This window comes from Triticum urartu, chromosome 7A, assembly GCF_056163025.1.
Source record: "Triticum urartu cultivar PI428250 chromosome 7A, HENAU_Tu73, whole genome shotgun sequence".
NCBI classification, from domain to species: domain Eukaryota; kingdom Viridiplantae; phylum Streptophyta; class Magnoliopsida; order Poales; family Poaceae; genus Triticum; species Triticum urartu.
Genome location: NC_141879.1, coordinates 110,030,270 through 110,051,814, shown reverse-complemented (window position 1 = coordinate 110,051,814; position 21,545 = coordinate 110,030,270). Strand labels below are relative to the sequence as shown.

Genomic DNA, 21,545 nt, shown 5'->3' with positions numbered 1-21,545 from the left:
ATGTCACAAAAGGCTGGCCCAGTCTCTTCCGTAGATGCTCATAAGGATAGAGGTGTGTGTTTGTGTGTTTATTGGGGTAAGTGTGCGTGTGTGTATGTGAGGTACTCAAACTCTTAGGACCCCGATAACGCCCAAATGCTTGGGAATTTTGATCATTGACAAATCAAACGTTTTCAATGATAATTTTTAATGACGAGAGGATGCAAATTTAGTTGGCAAGCATGATAAATTCATGCTTAATTTATTGTTTTTTCAGAAAATTGCCAAGCGTGTCAACTAAACCTGCCACCCTCTTTTCACTAAAATTGCCATGAAATGTTCGATTAGTCATGGTCAAATTCCGAACATTCGGGATTTACCATTTCCGATCTTATAACATCGCAAATAATGAACATTACATGCACCAACAAACGAGCCTCCCTAGTCAATTGTGACCTGAAGCTTGGAACAAGAAAATCACCTATCAACGGGTGCAGAGTGTTGTAGTATCTCAGAGAACTTCAGCTACAAAAGTAAGCGATCTCCAGATAGGGGAACAGAGCGCATAGAGTGGATCAGGCTAGAGTTTTGTTCGTAATCTTCATTTTAGCCATCTAGAGAAGGAATGTTTCAAATTCCAAAAAGACCATCAGCGGGCAACGTACTCAGGCAGCACGGCCAGCCGGAGCTTGATGACCTCGCCAGCGCTTGTACCCCTCCAGCGCGTCCTCCGCGCGCTGGCGCACCTGCTCCTCGGAGGCCAGGAACTGCTGCACCGCTGCCGCCTTGGCGCTCTCCAGCTCCGCCTCCACCGCGGCAAGCTTGGCCTTAGTCTTCACCAGCTCCGTCTCCGCGGCGCGCTTCGCCGCGGTGAGCTCGGCCTTGGCCTGCACCAGCTCTGCCTCCGCGGCGAGCTCGTCCTTCGTCTTCACCACCTCCTCCCAGGCCGCAGCGCGCTCGGCCTTCGTCTTCACCGCCTCCGCCGCTTGCTTTGCCGCGGCGAGCTCAGCCTCCACAAGAGACGCGGAGAGCTCGGCCTTCCTCTTCACCACCTCCGCCTCCACCGCCGCGAGCTCCGCTTTGGTCTTCTCCAGCTCCGCTCCCGCCGCAGCGAGCTCGGACTGTGCCTTCTCAAGCTCCACGTCCGCCGCCCACTTCGCCGCCGCGAGCTCGGCCTTTGCCTCCTCCAGCTGCTCCCGCAGAGCCGCGGCGTCGCGCTCCCTGGCTACCAGCTTCTCCCCAAGTTCGAGCACGCAGTTCGCAGCCTGAAAGCAAACAATATGCTCGGTTGGACGGACCCCCGACAAGACAAGCACCTAGAGATGGAACAATTTCCCATGGCATTTGCTGGCATAGTGGCAATACCCGCCGAATCGCTGCGCCGTCGGAAGGCTCGCTCGCCGCGAACGCGCGCTCCAACGACGGCGCGACGGTTTCCTGCAGCAGCTCCCGTCCGCCATCCCAGTCTGTGGTGTGTCCGTCGTGCCTGCCGCTGGCTTCCTCCCAAGTCCTCTTCTTTGCCGACGCCGACGCTTGCGCGGCCACCTTGTCCGCCGGCATAGTCTTCATCATGTCGTGGACGGAGGGATCCATGCCTAGATAGCACGCAGCAACAACTTTAGGGCTCCATGAAACAGGGGAATCAGAGGTATTTCAATGTTCAGAACTTCTTCAGGTACCTTTGTAACACGAAGAAGGCCGCGGCGGCGGGGATGCGGCAGCAAGGTTACTCCGCCGCCGCCGTGGGCACGTAGCAGGGAGCAGGTTCCTGAGATCGACAGCGGCGCAGATACGGCAGCGCCCAGCAGGGAGCAGGTTCCTGAGATCGACAGCGGCGCAGATACGGCAGCGCCCAGCAGGGAGCAGGTTCCTGAGATCAGCAGCGGCGCCACCGTGAGCGCTCAGCTTCACCACCGATTTGTTTTCCTCAACGGTGAGCGCCGGGTCGAGGAAGGAGCCGTTGGACGGCTCGCCCCACTCCACGGCGCAAGGCCACGGCTCCGGCGACGAGAGGAAGAAGAACTCGTGTCTCCAGCCCGGGGTGGTTTTGCAACCCCCGTTCGGCAAGCTTGTGATGTCCCGCCTGGATCGGAAAAAGTACCACCCTTTCTCGTGCTTTTGATCCATGATGGACAGGTGGAAGAAGCGCCGGAACACCGCGACCGAGGGAGGGACGCCAGCGGACTCGCAGAGCACGAGGAAGCCCGCCATGAAGCGCCACCCGTTGGGCGTGAGCTGCGCCGGCGCGATGCCGAAGTGGGCGAGGACGTCGCGGAAGAAGCCGTGCAGCGGGACGCGCATCCCGGCCTCCAGCGCGCGCGCGTACACGCAGATGGCCCCCGGCGGCGGCGTCGAGTTCGCGCGCAGGTCGCCGGCGGGGCGCGCGGTGAACTCCTTGGGCACGCCGTACTTGTCGCAGAGCGCGTCGACCTCCTCCTGGGTGCGCAGGAGCGAGGCGAAGCCCTCGGCGCCCGTGGCCCTCGTTTCCTTGGCATCATTGCCGGCGATGAGTTCGGCTGCGGTGACGACGCGGTGTTCCGGGTAGACGGAGGAGGAGGAAGGCATGGTGCGCGTCGGTGCGCCTGGCAGCCGGCGGCGTCGCCTCCTGCAATGACCCCTTTTGGACTCTTTCTTGGGTCAATACTCTCTTTTGGACTTTTGGACTTGGGCCCTCTTTAGGCTTCGTTCGTTGGTCCAGCTATTTTCCTTTCCACATTACTGTAAACATTATTCATGTTCAATAAAGCCTACCTGCTTTGTGATAAGAAAAAGCTATTTTGTTTTTCTTCCACTAAACAGAAGCTGTTTTGTTTTTCATATTCTCTCTTTATTTGCTTCTCAAATATAAATTCTAAGGCGGAGAATAAAAAAGGAGAATCCACAACTAGCTGGCGCAATCAATTGTTTAGTGAACTTTAAGATGTCACAAAATTTGTATGCTTACAATATAGTAGCCCCTTCATCTCAAAATAAGTGTCTAGCTTTGTACTAATTTTAGCGCAAAATTGTACTCCCTCCGTCCGGAAATACTTGTCATCAAAATGGATAGAAGGGAATCTATCTAGACGTATTTTAGATCTAGATACATCTTTTTTTATCCATTTTGATGACAAGTATTTTCGGACGGAGGGATTACTAAAGTTGAGACGCTTATTTTGGGACAGAGGGAATACTATATTAGGAGAATTTGTAAGGAAAAACCATGCCATAATTTTAGGGCCTCTTTGATTCCTAGGAATCCAAAAAACGCGGGAATGGGAAGAACATAGGATTATAATGTCATGCCATTTATTTTGCAGGATTTTGATTTGTTCAATTGCATCACATGAAAAAATGTTTTATTTAAATAAGTTAGAGTCGAAGTTAAAATTCCCATGGAATGTAGAAGAATCCTAATTTTGAATCCTTATATTTACTCAGGAGTAACTACAGCTCAGTCAGTTAAAAAACTTGTTTCTAAGTCGGTATTTGCATCAATTTGGTTTTTGTTCAAAAAATATTGTGTTATATACTTGTATCAATCTCCTGTTTGCGTCAGATGGGTCTTAAGTGGCGATTTAGAAACAGAAATACAAATAGATATTTCGTAGTTACCTTAGAAATAGTAATTTCTCACATAAGCTGAAATTTAACCTTTCGTATTCGACTCTTCTATATTTGATTAATATTTCATCACTAACATCCCTAATATCATATGTCAACGTAAATAAGCACTCATTTAAGAACTAAAACTCACATCCAAAATACTTAGTGATATTATAATTGGTAGTTGCAAGTAAGATATGACCTATTAAAAATGTCACTAAATTACCATGGGTTAACATGTGAGCATGGTTAGCATAAATTATTGGCTAGCATACATTCATCACACAAACTCTCATATACCTGACTAATATTTTAGAACTAGAACACAAGCAAGCATTCGTTTAGCAATATAAATTCACATCCAAAATACTAATTGATATTATGATTAGTAGTTGCAACTAAGATATGCCCTACAAAAAATGTCACTTAATTAACATGGACTAACATGCTAGAGTGATTCCCGCAAAAAACAAGTTAGAGTAAGTACCGTAAATTGTCATTGACCTTGCACATTCGTGGGGCAATAGCTTTCAGAGAAATTTTAAGATGGTCCCAAATATTTTTGCCATTCATTATTTTTGATCCAGTGACATAGATTGAATGTGATGATCTATTACCTCCCATGAGGTAATAGATCAACCATTAGAGGTATAAGCCATATTTGGTGAGTGTTAGGAACCAAAATTGAAAAAACGTATTTGTTGGTTCGTAATTTTCCTCTATTTGCATTTGATGTGATTTCAGCTTAAATTGTTTCTCAAATTCAAAAAAAGAAGTAATCTAGGCTTTTCATGAACTAAAGCATCTCTAACTAATCCCCTATAATTTAGAGGAGGATACAGCTGAGTATCCCTTAGAGGAGGATATTTGCTCCTCTAAAAAATTGTCGTCTCTAACCGATCACCTAAATTTAACGGATATTGTTTTCGCGAAATCTATTTAATTATAGGCCACCGAGTTGAACTTCACTACTCAATTATTTTAGTAAGCTACATCATGGTCACATACTTCACCAACTCCATTGGAAGGCCGGGGAACAGGCATGTATTACGACCGATAGGGTTCAGCAGAGGGATAAGAGTAGGTACCTGAAAAAAGCAAAGTAGCTTTTGCTGGACAGGAGCAAACACGTGATGGTTTGGCTGGCCTGACAAAAGCTGTTTGCGTTTACCATGCTTTAAATCTGTCCCATGACGTTGGCTTCCTCTTGAGGCCTTTTTCACTATTAGCCTTTCAGCTAACTTTGTCACAAAATGAACTTAACGAAAAAATATTTCATGATCTGACCTTTTTAGCAACGTCATAGTCCATGACGTTTTTATCCAACATAAAAATACCGAGCTAGCTAGCATTTCTAACCAAAGAAAAAACGTAGAAGTCGCTCGGCGTTTTTCACCAAGTAAGCAACGCCAAAGTTCATGGCGTTTGTGACCAAGTAAGAAACGTCAAAAGGCTTGGCGTTTAGGCCCTGGTTATGAAGCAGTTTTTTACCTTGGCGTTTCTACGAAGGCTGGAAACGTCGCCGACCTTGGCGTTTCTAGCTTGGCGTCTGGCGGCTGAGGAGAAAGACCCCGACGGGGCAGCGGGTGGGCTGGGTGCCAGCGAAGAAACGCCAAGCCCTATGGCGTTTCTTACCTGGTCCGCAACGGTAGCTATTTCGGTGTTTCTTATTTGGACAAGAACGCTAGCTAGCTTGGCGTTTTCATTTTGGGCAGAAACGCCGCGGGCTATGGCGTTGCTAAAAAGGTCAGATCATGAAATAGTTTCATGTCAAGTTCACTTTATGACAAAGTTTGCTGAAAGGGTCATAATAGTGATTTCGGCCTCCTCTTGAAGGCACGCACCATGCTCGTTGGCATTTTAGGTTTTCACTGCTGCTGCTACAGGCTTGCGCGCGTTTCATGTTGGCTGGCTCATGTAATGTGTGCAAGTATGTGGGTGCCAATTCTGTGCAAACCCAATGCTGACCATCTGGACGCAACCGCGATTCTTGGATATGTGTGTGTGCAGCAAGACAGCATCCAAGGCGCTCAACGTTCAAAATAAAAGCATGCAGGGCGCCAACATTTCCTAGCAAAACATTTGTTTGCTGTTTATCTAGTAGTACGAGGCTAGACAAAATAGAAAGAGTTTATTACTGTCACAATACATAAAATTGCCGGGGGGCGGGGGAGGGGGGGGGGGGTGATAATACCATACAGAATCTAAAAAAATCGCATAAAATCGTACTTTAACAACTTGCCTAACTACATATTTTAAAGGCATGTACAATGGTTGATAAGATAATCTTATCTTAAGTTTTGCATGTAATCTAAATATGATAAAAAAGTATGTCTATGATGAGTTGTATCTTAGCCTTATCTTCAATAACTCATTATTTCTTAAAACATGGTGAGACAAATTATGCTAAGATATCATCTCTTGCCTTCTCTTAAATAAGAGAAGACAAGCCTTTTCTTATGAGTTTTCTCTCCTCCAACTCATCATTTATCCTACGTGGCATTCCTAAGATAGCACCATTGTACATGCCCTAATACGCTTCCGTGAATTCAGCCTGCGCGCCGTCAAATGACCGTCTTCTCTTCGTACGTGGCAACCCAACGAGCCAGCGTGCTGGTAAGCTTCCTTTATATATGGGTGGGTCCCACCTGTCAGGTTAAGACTCCTTCTCCTGCCTTTTTTCTTTTTTCTTTTTTGGCATCTTCCCCCCATTTTATGTGTATGTCATTTCTTTTTCCATCCCGTTGACAGAAGGGGCCCATACAGATTGAGAGATAGCATGGGCCCGCTGCCACGTGACGTACAGAGAGATAGCAGTTGACAAGCAGTCTGACGTTCGAATTGACGCAAATGAATCAAAATGTGTGGTCATGTATGTTTTTATATCATCTTTATGTGGTTCTCAAGATCATGTTTAATATTGTTACAATGGTGCAAGATTATCTATCCTAGCTGTAATTAACTCAAATAGAAAAGACTTGCTCGGAGAAGAGGAAGAACGAATAAAACTAAACTTTGTGCGTGCCTATGACCATCCACATATAAATAAAAGAGAGCACCCAATGCAGATATATCAAAAATGACAATTAGCGGACTAAATATCATAGTCAGATCTTTTGTGATATAAATATTTCCCCACTAAACCACGATAATCCATTGAAAAGCCTAGGCTCAGGAACATGAATTGTTTTCACACCGAAGATGCTCGAGTGTGTTGGGAGCATGCATTTTTTTGTGGTGAAATCACATTCGACGAGTTGTGGACAAAAAAGGGGGTCTCTGAAATGTGTTTTTGAGAGTTCTTTGAGAGACGATTTTGTTATTTTTGTTGAGAGCTCCTGGAATGTTATTTGTCCATGAAATTTTGCACACTCCTAGCACACTCGAGCATCTCTGGTTTCAAAAAATACATCTAAATTTATTGTTCATGCAGGGGCAGATGCACCTTAGCAGCAAAGTGATGTCCTCATTAAACCATTTCTTTAGTTTTGTCAAAGGTCCCGACTTCTCGAGAATATGACTTAAGATCACCCAAACTACTAAAGTAAAGTAAGAGTTGATCTGCCTAAAAACATGTTGACAAGAATTGGCACCAAAATGATAATACCATGGTTTAACCTAGAGATATCAAGCTCCCCTTTATGAAAATCATCAAATAGAGCTTTTAGATCAAACTTAATTAGATTCCAGAAATGCTAATAAGCTCAGTAGTGAATTCATTAGGCCTGAGTGACTTGTTGGGAGCCATTTTAAAAAAGCACATCCTTTATGTCCTCTAGTTATAAAGTTGCAGTCAACTTATCTACACCTCCGCATGTACAATGCATAGCCCCGGGGTGATGCCTCGTACGCCATGAAGGATCGGATGTCAGAAAAAGTAGGTTCGGATGGAGCAGCGGGATCCTCTGCAGGAGGCGGGTGCTTGGGGAGAAAAAGTGTGGTCCAGTGCATAAAGCTGAAAAAGTTGAAGTGAAAGCAGGGATGCATGTATAGTGGGAATCTACTTTTTATTATTTGATGAGGCCCATTAGTAGTAGCTTGCATTGGGCAGAAAAAATTAATAAGGATGCCTCAAAGTGCTTTTTGTCCTGGGGCATCGGTATCCATATGTCACCATTGTACATGCCTTGAGGAATAGTCTTAGGATTCTCAACATCCAAAGGAATACTAGAGACCTCAGGTTGATTAAATAGGTTTTTGTAAAAATTAGTAATGTAATCAATCAGCTTTTTTGTCCCTCAATTCTCCTTTCATCCCGATCTAGTGATTTGATCTTATTTTTCCTTCGTCTACGATTAGCTTTGGCATGTAAATATTGCTTGTTCTCTTCTCTTTCAATAATTTCCATATTTTTTGCTCGTTGTCTCCATTTCCACTCTTCTAGTTTCATAATTCTATCCAGTTGAGCTCTCAAATCTTTATGCTCTTGTCTCATATCAGCAACTCAACCATAAACGTCACAATGTTTATAAATATGATCCGATTTAACAAGAACATATTTTTTAAATATTTTGTGCCATCCATTCATTTTTCTATTCTAGCTTTTCAGCTTAGCTCTAAGTTTCCTAAATCTACATTGCCACTTCTCAGTGTTTTAGCCTCTAAAAGTTTTAGTCAGCTAAATATCAATGACTATCTTTTGAGTTCCATCCCTTCGAAACCAAAAAATTTCAAATCTAAAGATGGGGTAAGTCTTAGGCACATAACTAGAGTCTAGAAATAAAGGAGTGTCATCAGATTTCTCTCAAACTATGGCAGTAACTTCAGTTAAAGGATAACTTTCTTCCCAAGCTGGGCAACACCGTATTCTGTCCAATTTTTCAAAATTAGGGTTTTCAAATTATTCCCCCAAATAAATTGTCTTCCATTAAGATCAAGCTCCCTAAGTCCAAATTGTTCAAGAACTGCATTGAACAAAAAATCCAATGCCTAGATGTACATGGTTTATTTTTATCTGATCATTTTCTAATTATAATAAAATCACTTGCAATTAGTGCATAACTGATGCAATTGTGCAAAAATTCCATCCAAGAATTGGTCTTTCCTACCAGGTTGTGCTTGTCCATAAACTAGAACTAAATCCCAAATAAACTTATCTTTAACATCTTATGCGATCATTTTGATATAGCATTTCCCATCCTCCTGGGAAATAACATCTAGAGTAGTGAAGTTAATACACAATAATAGGCCACTAAATTTCCCACTAGGGGGAGTGTGATGCCAATGGAAATCTCTGTGTGCACATAAGTTCTGCAAATTAGTCCTAGAGTATGGAAATCTACTTTTTTTTATCCATAATCATTTTGCTCGAAAATCTCTTTTAGTGTCTCCTAGAAAACCTCTCATATTCCCCAAAACAATACCTCTCGTCGTCACACTAATAATGCTCTTTTACTTTTTTCTTGAAATAATGACAAACCAAAAATGTCTTCCCCCAGAATTCTGGGGTGACTTGTTTTCATTTTTTCTCCTCCCATGAGGGAAGTGTTTTTGGATATGATCCCATTCATCATCCTCAAGATTGGACCCACAACTTCCTTCATCAGAAAGCATTCCTCTTATATCATGTTCGCCAGTCTCCTTCAAGTTGAACATTGGCTTGGTTAACTAAATCAAGCCTACTTTATTCAAGAGATTTTATAAAAAAAATCAAATTTGAGCTAATCATGTTTCTAGTATTCCCCAAGTTCACACCAATTTCTTGGGCCAGATTACCCAATTTTTTCATTAGAGTTAACTACATCAGGGATAAGGGGATTACCATAGTCATGTTTCCATCAGCTTTCTCCTTAGGCAGATCTTCTATTTTGCAGTCTTCCTAATGGAAGTTCTCCTTTGTAATGGCTATGGAAACAACTGTAGCTTTCAATATTCCGATGATAGGGTGTTAAGTATAAACCCTAATAAAGGTCTTCGGGTAAACAATTTCTTGGAGAAAGTTCACCGATCCAGGGGAGAGATGTTGCCAACTTATGTAGGTCATTCACCAGAGATCCAAGGAAACGAGGAGCTACAAAAGAAAAATACAAGAGGTAGGATTCACATGACAAACTTCATCAAATGATGTTTGATCCGTGACAATACACGAGGACTACGAGCATCCTAGCGGCAATGCAATGGGGCCAAACAACCACTCTAACAGATCCCTCATCACGCCATTTATCCTAACGAAATTAGAGTGCACTCTAAAATAATACACATGCCTTTATATTTGCAAACTGGGTGACAATTTTTTATTTTGCACTCTATCGACAGGAAATTTGGCGCCAATGTTGCCGCGGTCCACCTGAACACTATTTCAGAGCACCCCGGGCTGCCGGATCACTGCCATATGTCATTACACATCGCCGAGGAATCGTTCCTCCTCTCGAAGTACCTCGCCTCTAGTCATAGAGCTTATACCGACTGCCCCCCGACCGCATCCATCATGCATCGACCTACTGCAGTCAACTAGTCGTCCTGTAGCCACGTCTAGCCGTCCGCCCAAGCTCATCCATCATCGTGTCACCCCAGCTAAGCTACAACCACATTCTCTGGCCTCACTACCTGAACAGCGCTCCTTCCCGTCCAAAGACGACTCCGCCTGTAACGCCCCGAGACCGATGTGCCAGGTGTCGTCCAGTTATTCGTTGTTGTTACCATGTGATTGCTTGCGTGTCATGCATTGCATATCATGTCATCATGTGCATTTCATTTGCATACGTGTTCGTCTCATGCATCCGAGCATTTTTTTCCCGTTGTCCGTTTTGCAATCCGGCGCTTCGTTCTCCTCCGGTGGTCAATTCTACATTTCTTTCATGTGTGGGGATTAAACATTTCCGGATTGGACCGAGACTTGTCATGCGGCCTTGGTTTACTACCGGTAGACCGCCTGTCAAGTTTCGTGCCATTTGGGCTTCGTTTGATACTCCAACGGTTAACCGAGGGACCGAAAAGGCCTCGTGTGTGTTGCAGCCCAACACCCCTCCAATTTGGCCCAAAACCGACCTAAACCCTCTCCATCATCTAGAGCGTTCGATCACGATCGCGTGGCCGAAAACCGCACCTCATTTGGACTCTCCTAGCTCCCTCTACCTATAAATATGTGTCTCCCTCCGAAAATCCCGCAGTCCAAACCCTAAAATTCCCCCGCTCGTCGCCGGACATGTCCACCCCGCCGCCGGACACGTCCAGCCGCCGCGCCGGACGAAACCGGGCGCGACACGTCAGCGCCGCCGCTCCTCTCTCTCCTCCCCGCCGCCGGGCCCGAGGAGCCCAGATCGGGCCCGCCCCGGGCCAGATCGGGCCGCCGCCGCCCGCGCCCTTCCGCGCCTCGCCACCGCCGCCATGCGCTCGCCGCTGTCCGCCGCCTCCGCTGTCCGCCGGCCTCGCCCCGCCGGCGCACCACCACACCGACCGCGCCGGTCGCCGCCCCCTCCGGCTTCGCCCGCCGCCTCCTGCGCGCCCGCCGCCATCGACCATCGCCGGCACGCTCCGCCGCCTTGCCTCGCGCCGGTTGCACCGCCCCGCGTCGCCGGCTTTGCCTCTCCGCCGCCCGGTCAGATCTGGGCTTGTGGATGTGATCCACCCTTCCCCCGATCAAAACGCCGTCATCTCGACCCGGATCCCTCCGTCCCAGGATATCCTCGTCCCGTTGACTTTTTGCATAGGGTATAAATTTCTACTAAGACCTCGGAATTCCCAGATCCATGTGCCCTTGTTCATCGCATCGTAACTTTGCATCCGTAGCTCTCATACATGCATATAGCATATCAAAATGTTCATCTCAGAGTGTACATCATTTCATTCCATTGCATCATTTTCATTTGAGCTCATTTTGATGCCCGAAATGCTGTTAGAAGAGGGCTACTTGAGTTAATTGTCAGATCTGCTACTCTGTTTAGTTTTTTGTCATTTTTGCCATGATTAATGTGTGCATGATATGCCCTGATACTCTACATATGTTTTGTTAAGGGTTTTGTCATCTCTCCAGAGGTGCAACCCATGTATTTTTGTGATGTGTGTGGTGACTTGTGCAAGCTTGCAAAGTGGTGCACTTGCTAATTCTGTTTTCAGGGACTTAGTGAGCTGTTTATTTCATGATGCCATGTGTTCATGTTGTTTCCTAGTGATCCGTGCCTCTTTTGAGGATGATCAGTAAGGATGTTTTGTTAATCTTGTAGTGCTCTATCCATCCATGTCTTTGTTTGTAATTATGGAGCACCCTAACTTGAGTCAATCGAGCTCTACTTTTGCTACTTTGTGAATCTGGGCAGATTGTCAACTTGTTTGCAATTTTGCCGGTGATGTTGTAGTTGATTCGTGCATGCTATGCCATTGTTCTTACCATGTATAGCTTGCATTTTGTGCCTTCTTGATGGGTGTATGCTTGTCTTGCCATGACTTGCACCATAGTGAGTGCATCGAGCTCGTAAACATGCCTACTTGAGTTATATTTCAGCATGTGCCAGTTTTCACCAAGTCTGAAAACTGATTATGTTTTTGCTATGTTCACATGCTTGCAATTGTATTTTCTAATCCCTTTTGGCTCAAGGTCACTAAGGGACTTTTGTTAAGATCTTTGAGTAGCTCCATGCCATGCTTTACTTTGCCATATTCAGATCCTGTAGCATGTAGTTTTGTTGCTCTGAAGAGGGCTACCTGATCTGAAATTCCAGACAAGTGTTAATTTCACTAAGTCTGAGATATGTTTGCCATATGCATTTTTGCCATGCTTGTTTGAACCTGTTAATGGATGAATTGGCCGTAGCTCAGTGCTAGACTTTTGTTAAGCATCTTGTGTGCATCCCTGTCATGTATTTTTTTGTCATGTTTGGTTGCTGTAGCATGTTCATTTCGTTGCATTTAGAGGCCTACTTGCTGTAAATCGCAGACCGGTGCCATATTTGAATCGCTTGCCATTTCCAAACCGTAACTCCGATTCCGGTGATCTTTATATCGTTTTCAAGCGATTTCATCTCATCTTTCCAATGGAACACTTGGTTTTCCAAGTTGAGGCCAGGTTCATGCATTCCTTGTCTAATCATGCATATGCATCGCATACCGCATCCCGCATATCATATCATGTTCATGTGTTGGTTGTTTACTATGTTGTGTGCTTATTTTCCGGTGTTTTCTTCTTCGGGTTGGTTCCGATAACGTCGCGTTTGTGAGGACCTGTTCGTCTACGTCCGTTTGTCTCCTTCATGGACTTGTTCTTCTTCCTTGCGGGATTTCAGGCAAGATGATCATACCCTCGAAATCACTACTACCTTTGCTATGCTAGTTTGCTCGCTCTTTGGCTATGCCTATGCTGCGATACCTACCACTTGCTTATCATGCCTCCTATATTGTTGAACCAAGCCTCTAACCCACCTTATCCTAGCAAACCTTTGATTGGCTATGTTACCGCTTTGCTCAGCCCCTCTTATAGCGTTGTTAGTTGCAGGTGAAGATTGAAGTTTGTTCCTTGTTGGAACATGGAGATGTTGTTCCTTGTTGGAACATGTTTACTTGTTGGGATATCACAATATATCTTATTTAATTAATGCATCTATATACTTGATAAAGGGTGGAAGGCTCGGCCTTATGCCTGGTGTTTTGTTCCACTCTTGCCACCCTAGTTTCCGTCATATCGGTGTTATGTTCCCGGATTTTGCGTTCCTCACGCGGTTGGGCTATAATGGGAACCCCTTGACAGTTCGCCTTAAGTAAAGCTCTTTCAGCAATGCCCAACATTGGTTTTACCTTTTGCACTAACAACCTACCACCTTCCCTTGGGTTCTGCAGATTCAAGGGTCATCTTTATTCTAACCCCCCCCCCCGGGGCCAGTGCTCCTCTGAGTGTTGGTCCGAACTGAGCTGCCTGCGGGGCCACCTCGGGGGAACTTGAGGGCTGGTTTTACTCGTAGCTAGTCTCATCTGAGTGTGCCCTGAGAAAGACATATGTGCAGCTCCTATCGAGATTTGTCGGAACATTCGGGCGGTGTTGCTGGTTTAGTTTTACCCTGTCGAAATGTCTTGTTGTACCGGGATACCGAGTCTGATCGGAATGTCTCGGGAGGAGGTCTATTCCTTTGTTGACCGTGAGAGCTTGTGATGGGCTAAGTTGGGACACCCCTGCAGGGATTTGAACTTTCGAAAGCCGTGCCCGCGGTTATGGGCAGATGGGAATTTGTTAAGGTCCGGTTGTAGAAAACCTAAAGTAGACCTTAATTAAAATGAATCAACCGCGTGTGTAACCGTGATGGTCTCTTTCCGGCGGGGTCCGGGAAGTGAACACGGTTGTTGGAGTTATGCTTGACGTAGGTTGTTATAGGATCACTTCTTGATCATACTTTTATCAACCGTGCTTTGCCTTCTCTTCTCGCTCTCATTTGCGTATGTTTAGCCACCATATATGCTAGTCGCTTGCTGCAGCTCCACCTCATACCTTTACCTTACCCATAAGCTTAAATAGTCTTGATCGCGAGGGTGCGAGATTGCTGAGTCCCCGTGGCTCACAGATACTTCCAAAACCAGCTTGCAGGTGCCGATGAGTCCTATCAGATGACGCAACCAAGCTCAAGGAGGAGCTCTATGAAGATCTTTTCCTTTATGTTGTTTCATTCTAGTTGTTCAGTAGTGGAGTCCAGTTGGGGTCGTTTGGGGACCTTTGTCGCATTTGGGGTTCTTCTTTTGTTTTGGGTTCCGTAGTCGACCTTGATTGTATCTGGTTGATGTAATGCTTTATTCATATAATTGTGTGAAGCGGCGATTGTAAGCCAACTATGTAATCTCTTTCTCTTATTATATTACATAGGTTGTGTGAAGATTACCTCACTTGCGACATATGCCTTCAATGCGATTATGCCTCTAAGTCGTGCCTCGACACGTGGGAGATATAGTCACATCGAGGGCGTTACACCGCCGCCTACGAGGCCTCTAACGAGTTGTCTAACTGTATAATTGCTTTGAATTTGTGCAAATTAGTTGTGTATTTTTGTTTACAACCATGTAGATGACATTGGAATTCGACTCCATTCATGTAAATGACCTCGATTAATACAATAACCTCGATGAGCTTAATGGAAGTGGAGTTCATTGATTCTTCGTCATCCTCATATGACTTGGATATTGAATTTCTCGAAGATGAAGTTGAAGTTGACGATGAGGAAGAGAATATGTTGAATTTCTTGATGGAAAGTTTTTGAATTGTGTTGTGTTCCAAATAAAAACTTTAATTATGTTGATACAAAATAGAAAACGAAATGCAGTTCATATGCACATACATATAAGAAATGGAAGAGGTTAAATTACAAAATCACAATTTTAAGGAATCTAAGTTTTCATTCTTGCTCTACAACATTTAAAGAGTTATAAAAGGGCTTTGAAAACGAGTTTTAAAGCGACACTGGATTTGCAAAAAGAAAGCACAATAGCATAGGGCAAGGACCGGACAAAATTGGGAGGGTGTTTCCGTGATGTCCTTGTCCCAAAGTCATCTCAAAATGACGGTTCAGTCTTTTCCGTAGATGCTGATAAAGATAGGGTATGTGTTTGTGTGTTTATTGGGGTAAGTGTGCGTGTGTCTATGCTAGGTACGGAAACTTATAGGGCCTTGATAACGCCCAAACGTTTGGGATTTGATCATTGACAAATCGAACACTTTCAATGACAATTTTAATAATGAGAGGATGGCAAATTTAGTTAGCAAGCATGGCAAATTCATGCTCAATCTATTTTTTGCCAGAAAATTGCCGAGCGTGTCAACTAAACCTGCCATCCCCGCGTCACTAAAATTACCACGAGATGTTTGACTTGTCATGGTCAAATTCTGAACATTCGGGATTTTCCATTTCCGATCTTATAACATCGCAAAAAACGAACATTACATGCACCAATAAACGAACCCCCCTGTCAATTGTCACCTGAGCTTGGAACAAGAAAATCACCTAGCAACGGGTGCAGAGTGTTGTAAGCGCATAGAGTGGATCAGGCTAAAGTTTTGTTCGTGATCTTCATTTAGCCATCTAGAGAAGGAATGTTTCAAATTCCAAAAAGACCGTCAGCGGGCAACGTACTCAGGCAGCACGGCCAGCCGGAGCTTGACGGCCTCGCCACCGCTTGTATCCCTCCAGCGCCTCCTCCGCCCGCTTTCGCACATGCTCCTCGGAGGCCAGGAGCTGCTGCACCGCTGCCGCCTTGGCGCTCTCCAGCTCCGCCTCCGCCGCGGCGAGCTTGGCCTTCGCCTTCACCAGCTCCGTCTCCGCGGCGCGCTTCGCCGCGGTGAGCTCGGCCTTGGCCTGCACCAGCTCTGCCTCCGCTGATCGCTTCGCGGCGGCGAGCTCGGCCTTCGTCTTCACCATGTCCTCCCAAGCCGCGGCGAGCTCGGCCTTCGTCTTGGCCGCCTCCGCCCGAGCCGCAGCGAGCTCGGCTTTTGTCTTCACCAACTCCGCGTCCACCGCTCGATTTGCCGCGGCGAGCTCGGCTTTGCTCTTCTCCAGCTCTGCTCCCGCCGCGGCGAGATCGGACTCGGCCTTCTCCCGCTCCGCGTCCGCCGCCCGCTTCGCCGCGGCGAGCTCCTTCTTCGCCCCCTCCAGCTGCTCCCGCAGAGCCGCGGCGTCGCGCTCCCGGGCCACCAGCTTCTCCTCCAGCTCGATCACGTAGCTCGCGGCCTGAACACAAACAGTATGATCGACTGGACTCCGGACCGGACAAGCACCTGCCGATGGAACAAATTTCCCATTGTATTCTGGCAATACCTGCCAAATCGCTGCGTCGTCGGTAGGCTCGTTCGCGGCAGACGCGCGCTCCAGCGGCTGCCCGTCGTGCCTGCTAGGCTCTTCCCTGCCGTTGGCCTCCTCCCAGGTCCTCTTCTTCTTCGACGCCGACGCTTGCGCGGCCACCTTCATCATACCTATAGATAACAGTAGCACACAACACCAAGTCTCGATGAAACAGGGGAATCAGAGGGTTTTCAATGTTTAGACTTCACATACCTTTGGAACAGTGAGTTGAAGGCGGCGGCGGCGGCGGGGATGCTGTGGTTATCACGGCGCCGGCGGCACTAACGGCGGGGTTGCTATTGTAGAGACGACGGCGCCGCCCTGACCACCTAGCAGGGAGCAGGTTCCTGAGATCAACAGCGGCGCCACCATAAGCACTTAGCAGCTTCACCGCCGATTTGCTTTCCTCAGCGGTGAGCCTCAGGTTTCTGAAGGAGCTCTTGGACGGCTCGCCCCACTCCACGGCGCAATGCCACGGCTCCGGCGACGAGAGGAAGAAGAAGTAGTGTCTCCAGCGCACGATGGATTTGCAACTCCCGTTCGGCAACCCCGTGAAGCCCAAGCTGGAGCTGCCCGGCCTGGATTGGAAAAAGTACCACCCTTTCTCGTGCTTTTGATCCATGATGGACAGGTGGAAGAAGCGCAGGAACACCGCGAGCGAGGGAGGGACGCCGGCGGACTGGCAGAGCACGAGGAAGCCCGCCATGAAGCGCCACCCGTTGGGCGTGAGCTGCGCCGGCGCGATGCCGAAGTGGGCGAGGACGTCGCGGTAGAAGCCGCGCAGCGGGACGCGCATCCCGGCCTCCAGCGCGCGTGCGTACACGCAGATGGCCCCCGGCGGCGGCGGCGAGTTCGCGGGCAGGTCGCCGGCGGGGCGCGCGGTGAACTCCTTGGGCACGCCGTACTGCTCGCAGAGCGCGTCGACCTGCTCCTGGGTGCGCAGGAGCGAGGCGAAGACCTCGGCGCCCGTGGCCCTGGTTATCTTGCCAGCGTTGCCGGCGAGGTGTTGGGCTGCGGTGACGGCGCCGTGTTCCGGGTTGACGGAGGAGGAGGAAGGCATGGTGCGCGTCGGTGCTCCTGCCAGCCGGCGGCGTCGCCTCCTTTCCTGCCCCTACCCTGTTCCGCAGACTGGAGACTGAACTGCAATGACCCCTTTTGGACTCTCTTTTGACCTCTTTGGGCTTTGTTCGTTGGTCAGCTGTTTTGTTTTTCCTACTCTCTTTTTAGCATGGCCCATGGGTTCATATCCTTTAGTTGAAGTTAAAATTCCCAAAGAATGTAGAAGAATCCTTGTCTAAAAAAATGTAGAACAATCCTAATTTCGATCCTCAACAAAAAAAGAATCCTAATTTCGAAGAATTGAACACTTATATTTAGAGCAACTCCAATAAGGCGACCCATTTCGTCCGCTCGCGTCCACTTGAGTCGGCGCAGACACAAAAGGCGGCCCAACGCTCCGACCCGAACGGACGCGCGCCGCTTGGCGTCCGCATGGCGACTCATTCCCGGTCCAATTTTGAGTCGGATTTACGTCGGCACGGACACAAGACGGACATGCGCGCACGCCTACTCCTCTTCCCGGGCCCGCCGGTCAGTGGCAGTGTAACGCCCGGATAATCATGCTACAGTAATCCCCCGCTAATCATGCCACGTCACCACAGTTAGTGTTGATAATCTCACGTTAGTTTAAAACCGGTTCAAAATTCAAATTCTAAATATGGCAGACAACAAAGTTTTAAAAAATTAGAACAGAAATATTTGGACGGTGCCAAATATTATATAGGTAATTGTAGTGAAGAAAGCACATGTTTAGAATATACTTAAACGCCCTAAATTAAATAAAACAGAAAAAAAGAAATAAATAAAAGAAAATACAAAAGACAAAACTAACAAAAAAAAAGAAAGAGAGGGAACCCCTCCCTGCTGGGCCGTGGCCTAGCTGGCCACCAGGCTGCCTGGCCGGCCCAACCGGCCACCCACTTCCCCATTAACCCCACGGACCACCCGACCGAAACCCTAGCCGTCCCACTTCTCCTCCCGATCCCCCACTCTCCCCTCGTGCCCCCACCTCTCGGTCCCGATCTGGATCAGGGACAACGGTTCCCCTCGCCGCACGCCCGACGCCGCGACTCCTCGGATCCCGTCATCGGAGCCATCTCGCCGGAGCTGCCCTACCGTCCTCTTCGTCATCGACCTCGTCCCCATCCTCCTCCTCGACGCCCACTGCCAGTTCCCTACATTACCCCGTGAGCTCCCCTCTACTCGCCCGGTCACCGCGCCCATGCGCCATCCCGCATGCACACACTGTCCCACAGGCTGCGCCCATCCTGCTGTTCGGCGCCGGCGCCCATCCGCGCACCGCCCCGACGCCCCACTCCTCCCGCTGCCCAGCCTAGCGCCCTCGCCGTGTTCGCCTCCCGCAGCTCCGCTGCTGCCTTGCTCTGCGGTGCTGTCGCTCGCCTGCGCCGCCGCGCTCACCGCGCCCTCATGCGTCGCTCGCGCCCGCCATCGACCGCGGCTCCCGCTGCCGCCCCTGACGCCGTTCGTCGGCCGCGCCCCACAGCCGCCTCGCTCCCGCTCGCGACCCATGGCCGCGCCCCCGTCGCCTCCTGCCGGCCACTACTGCTGCCTCGCGCCTCCGGCAACAGCCGCGCTAGCGCCCCGCGCGCCCCCTCCCGCCTCCTTCGCGCAACCCGGGGGGCTCTACACTGCCTCTGGCCGTGCCCCTCCCGCGCGGCACTGCCCGCCGGCACCCCATCGGGTATGGCTGCTCGCCGTGGCCATGCGTGTTGGCCGCGCCCGGGTCTGTCCCGGCCGGTGCCCACGCCCATTAGCCCAGCGCCCGTTAAGCCCCTTAGGGCCTATGACATATGGGCCCCGCCCACAGAACGGTTAAAAAAGATTTTTTAATATATATATATAATAAATAAATAAATAAATAATATAATTAATTAATTAACTTAATTTATTCTGTTAACTAACTATTAAACCAAATTAACCTGTTAATTAATCTAATTAAACAGTTAGTTAGTTAGTTAGGCAATGACATGCGGGACCCACATGTCAGGTTGACCAGGTTAACTGCTGACGTCATGATGATGTCAGCAAACACTATTCTGGATAATGTTGGTTTAAATTAATTAAATAAATTGTAAAATTAATTTAAATCTTTTAAAATTAATATAAAATAAACTGTAGCTCGGATGAAAAAACTTTGTACATGAAAGTTGCTCAGAACGACGAGACGAATCCGGATACGCAGCCCATTCATCCGCCACACATCCCTAGCATAGAAAACTCGCAACTTTCCCTCTCCAGTTCGTCTGTCCAAAAACGCGAAACTTCGGGGATACTTTCCCAGATGTTTCCCCCCTTCGCCGGTATCACCTACTACCGCGATTGGGCACCCCTAGCATCACGCTTAGTCATGTCATGCATCGTCATGCATCTGTTTGCATTATATTTATTATTTCTTCCCCCTTTTCTCTCGTTAGACACCGAGACCGACGCCGCTGCTACCCAGTACGACTACGGAGTTGACGACCCCTCTCTCTTGTCAGAGCAACCAGGCAAGCCCCCCTTTGATCATCAGATATCGCCTACTCTTCTCTCTACTGCTTGCATTAGAGTAGTGTAGCATAGCCTGTCATTGTTGCTACAACTGTTGATACCTTACCTGCAATCCTAAATGCTTAGTATAGGATGCTAGATTATCATCAGTGGCCCTACATTCTTGTCTGTCTGCCATGCTATACTATCGGGTCGTGATCACTTGGGAGGTGGTCACGGGTATATACTTATATACATAATATATGATACGTGTGGTGACTAAAGATGGGTCGGCTCGTAGGAGTACCCGCGAGTGATTCACGGATTGGGCCTGAAAGGACGTTTGTCCCGACGGCCCTCTGAGTGGATCTTTGTGGCGAAGCGACAGGGCAGGTTGAGACCACCTAGGAGAGAGGTGGGCCTGGCCCTGGTCGGTGTTCGCGGTTATTTCAAGATAACATGTTTACGAGATCTTGGTATTTGATCTGAGTCTGGCCACTGGCCTATACGCACTAACCATCTACGCGGGGACAGTTATGGGCACTCGACGTCGTGGTATCAGCCGAAGCCTTCATGACGTCAGCGACTAAGCGGCGCGCGCCGGATTGGACCGTAAGCCTGCTCTTGTATTAAGGGGGCTAGTTCTGCTTCCGGCCACGTAAGCAACGTGCAGGTGTGCAATGGGCGATGGGCCCAGACCCCTGCGCCATAGGATTTAGACCGGCGTGCTGACCTCTCTGTTGTGCCTAGGTAGGGCTGCGACGTGTTGATCTTCCGAGGCCGGGCATGACCCAGAAAAGTGTATCCGGACAAAGGAGATCGAGTGTGTTGGAAAATGTGGTGCACCCCTGCAGGGAAGTTATTATATTCGAATAGCCGTGATCTTCGGTAACAGAACGACTTGGAGTTGTACCTTGACCTTATGACAACTAGAACCGGATACTTAATAAAATACACCCTTCCAAGTGCCAGATACAACCGGTGATCGCTCTCTCATAGGGCGACGAGGGGAGGATCATCGGTTAGGATTATGCTACACGATGCTACTTGGTGAACTTACCATCTACTCTCTTCTCCTGCTGCAAAAGATGGAGGTGGCCAGAAGCGTAGTCTACGACAGGACCAGCTATCCCCCTCTTATTCCGGCATTCTGCAGTTCAGTCCACATATGATACCCTTAATCCATTTGATACCAATGCATACATATGTAGTGTAGCTCCTTGCTTGCGAGTACTTTGGATGAGTACTCACGGTTGCTTTGCTCCCTCTTTTCTCCCTTTCTATATCCGATTGCTGTGAACAGACGTTGGAGCCCAGGAGCCAGACGCCACCGTCGACGACGACTACTACTACTCGGGAAGTGCCTACTACTACGTGCAGCCCGCTGACGATGACCAGGAGTAGTTTAGGAGGATCCCAGGCAGGAGGCATGCGCCTCTTTCGATCTGTATCCCACTTTGTGCTAGCCTTCTTAAGGCAAACTTATTTAATTTATGTCTGTACTCAGATATTGTTACTTCCGCTGACTCGTCTATGATCGAGCTCTTGTATTCGAGCCTTCGAGGCCCCTGGCTTGTAATATGATGCTTGTATGACTTATTTTATTTGTAGAGTTGTGTTGTGATATCTTCCCGTGAGTCCCTGATCTTGATCATACACGTTTGCGTGTATGATTAGTGTACGGTC

At 48.0% G+C, this 21,545-nt stretch overlaps 2 protein-coding genes across 2 annotated transcripts; both read right to left on the bottom strand.

Moving 5' to 3' along the window:
- Positions 1-316: 316 nt before the first annotated feature.
- Positions 317-2,628, bottom strand: LOC125521233 (uncharacterized). The gene is made up of 3 exons (XM_048686296.2): positions 1,659-2,628; positions 1,345-1,574; positions 317-1,244 (listed from the first exon to the last, which is right to left on the bottom strand). Exons 1-3 carry the CDS (start codon positions 2,542-2,544, stop codon positions 645-647), a joined length of 1,716 nt encoding a protein of 571 aa, XP_048542253.2. The 5' UTR covers positions 2,545-2,628; the 3' UTR covers positions 317-644.
- Positions 2,629-15,446: 12,818 nt separating this feature from the next.
- Positions 15,447-17,426, bottom strand: LOC125524711 (uncharacterized). The gene is made up of 3 exons (XM_087535452.1): positions 16,524-17,426; positions 16,287-16,441; positions 15,447-16,199 (listed from the first exon to the last, which is right to left on the bottom strand). The coding sequence occupies exons 1-3, from the start codon at positions 17,368-17,370 to the stop codon at positions 15,606-15,608; spliced, it is 1,596 nt and encodes a 531-aa protein (XP_087391578.1). The 5' UTR covers positions 17,371-17,426; the 3' UTR covers positions 15,447-15,605.
- Positions 17,427-21,545: the final 4,119 nt, after the last annotated feature.

What these genes read in the sequence shown, in the direction of transcription:
- LOC125521233 (XM_048686296.2), bottom strand. Translation starts at nt 2,544, where the DNA reads ATGCCTTCCTCCTCCTCCGTCTACCCGGAACACCGCGTCGTCACCGCA. An exon ending in GCCTTCTTCGTGTTACAAAG is followed by an intron (nt 1,575 to 1,658) that starts GTACCTGAAGAA and finishes CGTGCTATCTAG; the next exon opens with GCATGGATCCCTCCGTCCAC. An exon ending in ACGGCGCAGCGATTCGGCGG is followed by an intron (nt 1,245 to 1,344) that starts GTATTGCCACTA and finishes GTTTGCTTTCAG; the next exon opens with GCTGCGAACTGCGTGCTCGA.
- LOC125524711 (XM_087535452.1), bottom strand. Translation starts at nt 17,370, where the DNA reads ATGCCTTCCTCCTCCTCCGTCAACCCGGAACACGGCGCCGTCACCGCA. An exon ending in TTCAACTCACTGTTCCAAAG is followed by an intron (nt 16,442 to 16,523) that starts GTATGTGAAGTC and finishes TGTTATCTATAG; the next exon opens with GTATGATGAAGGTGGCCGCG. An exon ending in ACGACGCAGCGATTTGGCAG is followed by an intron (nt 16,200 to 16,286) that starts GTATTGCCAGAA and finishes GTTTGTGTTCAG; the next exon opens with GCCGCGAGCTACGTGATCGA.